This window comes from Ruditapes philippinarum, unplaced genomic scaffold, assembly GCF_026571515.1.
Source record: "Ruditapes philippinarum isolate M1 unplaced genomic scaffold, ASM2657151v2 ctg5234_1_1_1_1, whole genome shotgun sequence".
Lineage (NCBI taxonomy): Eukaryota > Metazoa > Mollusca > Bivalvia > Venerida > Veneridae > Ruditapes > Ruditapes philippinarum.
The window spans coordinates 73,729-78,334 of NW_026866732.1; the positions used below are offsets into that span (position 1 = coordinate 73,729).

The 4,606-nt window shown below is 35.8% G+C and overlaps 1 protein-coding gene across 1 annotated transcript; it reads right to left on the minus strand.

Annotated features, from left to right (window-relative positions):
• Positions 1 to 352: 352 nt before the first annotated feature.
• LOC132733538 (uncharacterized) lies at positions 353 to 3,317 on the minus strand (the record flags this gene model as incomplete). Its single annotated transcript, XM_060720198.1, is given in 3 exon segments — positions 353 to 658; positions 1,352 to 1,571; positions 3,093 to 3,317. Coding segments are annotated over 3 exon segments (650 nt in total), but the record flags the coding sequence as incomplete, so codon positions are not given.
• Positions 3,318 to 4,606: the final 1,289 nt, after the last annotated feature.

The following is a 4,606-nucleotide window of genomic DNA, read 5'->3' on the forward strand; positions in this document are numbered from 1 at the left end:
AATAACCATAACATAATATTTTTAATGTTCCGTGCGGTAGGACCAGTAATGTGTCATTGTGCCTTTAAACCCAAACAACCAAACTTTAATACACCGTTTTAATGCGTCCCGGTGGTTAATGAGAAAATGCAGAATGGAACAATTTTAACTACATTTTCAATTTAGGAATCAACTCAAGGATTATTCTTGTAAAGTTTCATCACAATGAGCCAACAAATGCTATGTTATAGAGCAAATGTTCAAAGCAAAGGTTGATAACAGATGTGACGGACAAGGGCCGACCGCAATAACTCGTCTAAATATTCTCTACTTTCCAGGTGAGCTAAGAGCACAAAATATAAAATAAATAGATATAACTATTAAGTCAATTTCCGCGTGTTTAAATCCAATGATATTTATATTACATATAGAATCAAACATATTTAACTCAAAACTTCAATATTCCTGTTTTGTTTATCCTATAATTTCTGTCGGATCAGATGAGGCAAATAGCAAGTATCCGGTGAATGTGCAGTAAATTTGGGTATGACCGCCGAAAAGGTTCACGTCACCATTGGCGTTGACGTAAACAACGTCGCCAGCGTCAAGTTCTAACACTACCGCATTACCGCCTGTGGCATAGTGGCCGGGAGTATGACTGTACAGTGAATTAACATACCTAGAATATACAAAAAAGTTATATCAATATATAAAATTATCACATGACCCTTAAAATAAATGACAGAACAAATCTACACTATCTAAGTGTCTATTCATAGTCAAGGTAGAAATGTACTTTTTTACGATTCCATTTTGGTTTTTATTTGGATTGTATTCCATGTCGGGAATATCCTTTTAAAGGTACTTTGAACCATTCGACACAGTGTAACTAAATAGAGAAATTCTATTTGCACGTTGCCTGCTGCATTTGTTGTTTTTGGATTTTTTTTAAACACCAGTTTGTGAAATGTGGAGAATGGTACTAAATGAAATAGTAGCGAGCCATACGTGATTTCAAGTGACATCATAAAAGGACAACCTGAATTAAAAGTCAAGAATTTAAAGTGAATTTGTCTACAATGGGTACATTTTCCAAAATTAAGTTTTCTTTATTCAAGACTTAAATAACTTGGAATCATAAATAAAAATGCAACATTGCTAACATGAAGGTACGGTGTCCTGTTACAGCCATCGCGACTAACATAACACGAAACAACGATGGTAAAAATACGATGATGAAAAGTCGAAAGTACGGGACACCGTATAAAACATATACCGGGTATTAAAAAGTTTTATCTAAACACTAGTGTTGCTTTGTTTCAATTGTATAATAATATTCAGCCATATTTACTGAATTAAAAAAATCACAAACCTGTAATTATGGAAAAGCTCAAGCCAAATTCTCGAATCTAGCTTCCCAAGGGCGTGAAAGTTGAACTCGTAGAGACCTCCAACTGGAGCAGTGAATTCTCCAGTCTTTTTATCATACACAGAGTTAAGGTCAAGAAATACTCGGTCAAATATGACTTTAGTATGACTGGTGACTGTTACATGATGGGATAATCCAACAGAAAACGCTACGATTGGTTCGTCTAGAAAAATAAATTTACATCAGCAGGGAAAAAAGACACTTACTAGAAAATGTTTCATGCTTAATATCTTAACTAGCTATTCGGGTTTTTTCAAAGAAGATTTTTAAGTTTTTGCTATACACATATAAGGAAAATCAATGTCTCCCGGGGCTGGGCCAATTTTGACCCCAGGGCTTTTATTTGAACAAACTTTGTAGACACTCAATAGAAGATGCTTCATGCTTAATATCTAAATTATAGCTATTTGATTTTTTTCAAAGAAGATTTTTTTAAGTTTTTGCTATACACATATAAGGAAAATAAATGACCCCCGGGGCGGGGCCAATTTTGACCCCAGGGCTTTTATTTGAACAAACTTTGTAGACACTCACTAGAAGATGTTTCATGCTTAGTATCTAAACTTTTAGCTTTTTGTTTTTTCTTCAAAGAAGATTTTTTAAGTTTTTGCTATATACACACATAAGGAAAATCAATGACCCCCGGGGCGGGGCCAATTTTGACCCCAGGGCTCTTATTTGAACAAACTTGGTAGACATCAATTAGAACATGTTTCATGCTAAATATCTTAGCTCTTACTCTTTGGGTTCTTTAAAAGACGATTTTTAAGTTTTTATTATATGCATATAGGGAAAATCAATGATCCCCTGGAGAGGGGCCAATTTTGACCCTAGGGCTTTTATTTGAACAAACTTGGTCGACACCCATTAGAAGATGTTTCATGCTAAATATCTTAGCTCTAGCTCTTTGGGTTCTTTAAAAGAAGATTTTTAAGTTTTTACTATATGCATATAGGGAAAATCAATGACCCCCTGGAGCGGGGCCAATTTTGACCCCAGGGCTTTTATTTGAACAAACTTGGTAGACACTCATTAGAAGATGTTTCATGCTAAATATCTTAGCTCTAGCTCTTTGGGTTCTTTAAAAGAAGATTTTTTAAGTTTTTACTATATGCATATAGTGAAAATCAATGACCCCCCTGGGGCGGGGCCAATTTTGACCCCAGGGCCTTTATTTGAACAAACTTGGTAGACACTCAGTAGAAGATGTTTCATGCCAAATATCTAAGCTCTAAGCTCTAGCTTTTTGGGTTTTTTAGAAGAAGATATTTAAAGTTTTTTTCTTTTGGTTGCCATGGCATCCAGAGTTCTGCATGGAATTAAATTCTTTGAACAATTTTTAAAGGTGACCACCAAAGGAACATTCCTGTGAAGTTTGGATGAAATTGGCTTAGTGGTTTATGAGGAGATGTCATTTAAAGTAAAAGTTTACGGACGACGGACGGACGGACGACGGACGGACGCCGGACGAAAAGCGATCACAAAGGCTCACCCTGTCACTTTGTGACAGGTGAGCTAAAACGGAGTTCAGGTGTATATATGACAATATCCTGATTGTCAGCAATTATTATGATACGCGCAATCAATCAATCAATCAAGGGTCTTAATTCTGAAACAACAAGGTACATATTTATAATATAGGTCAGGTGGATAATATATACTAGTACATTTTAAAAATACTTACGGCCTGACGAAATATCAGCCTCTCTAACTAATTGTGTTCCAGAAAATGTCGAGTAAATTTGATCGGAAGTTCCAAACAAGCTGCTGTTCCTATGCGCACGCACACTAATTTGATCATTCTCTTTCAGATGGAGTAATACGGTATTACCAGCGTCTGCATAATCCTGATTGGTACGGCCATATATAGAGCACACATATATGTTGTTGTGAAAGAGTTCTTGCCAAAGTTCTTTATTTTGACGGGTTAAACTGTAAGCAGAACAATTTAAACATGTACTGCCTTCCATAAGCTTAATTAGGTCAATATAACGGGAAGTACAATGATTAAGTTATGAAACATTTTTGCATGTTGGTTTTTTGCTTCACGGCGAGTGGAGCAATGAAAATATCACCAGGACCGATAAGGCTGCAACAATTTATTTTGAAACAGATGACATAATGTTTGAGACAAAATGCACAGAGATTTATTGTAAATGCTCAAGCAAAAATGTTTGATATCGAGATTTCTCTTCATTGATCAAGTGTCTACAAAGCTTAAGGGCTATGAGTGCAACACCAATAATTGACAAATGAGTCCAAATAACAATAAACGAAGGAACCATGAACCTCCTTTGCTATAACAAAGGGGCCCTAGATCGCTCACCTGAGAACATAGGAACAATCGCAACTAATCGGCCCTTTCCGTCAGTCTTCGGATAAGGACCTCGAACACAATAGTATGAATACACAGAACGGATGCGGTATTCCGGTCTAACCTACGCTAAGAAACTAAACATGTAAACAAATAGTAATTTAATGCTGGGAGTTGTTGACAAGTTTATTTCCATTATATGTAGTAAAAGTCCACCTAAAATAAGTGAATTCATAGGTACAAAAGCAAACAATACATTATTTATATATTTACTAATATGTAGAAACGGAAAGTACAAAAAACCAACCTGTTGACATTTAGTCGGATTTGTTTAAAAATGGAACATCAGTGGGCATATTTAAATTACAAATTGTTGTCAGACATATTTTCAAGCATAAGAGTACCGGAACAGACATTAGATGTCAAATATGTACATTCGTTTTACATTATCTCTGTTTCTGTTTACATCTGTAAACCACGTGGTAGAACTACTTTCAATCCGTATTGTTTCCGAGGTTATTATAGATAATAGCCGAAGCAGTTCCGAATGAACATAGGAACTCTGGAACAGGACCCACGGTGCATATCCATATCGGTACCCTCTTTGCGAAATCTGCTCAAACGGTACCCTCTCTGAACATGCACAGGTCATTCTCTGCTAAAAACAAACCAGCGATGGATAACAATACAGTAAAATTTCATTGTAATAAGAAAAGGAGGTATGACACGTAGAAAAGATGTATACCACGGAACACTAGAATGTTTTATTTATGTGCTGATTTGTCATGTGCCCGATTTTCATAATTCATAAATTCATAAAAACACCCTACTTTCGGTTTTGCAGCGGCACGGGCTACCTCTCTTCATTTGAATTTTTATATCAC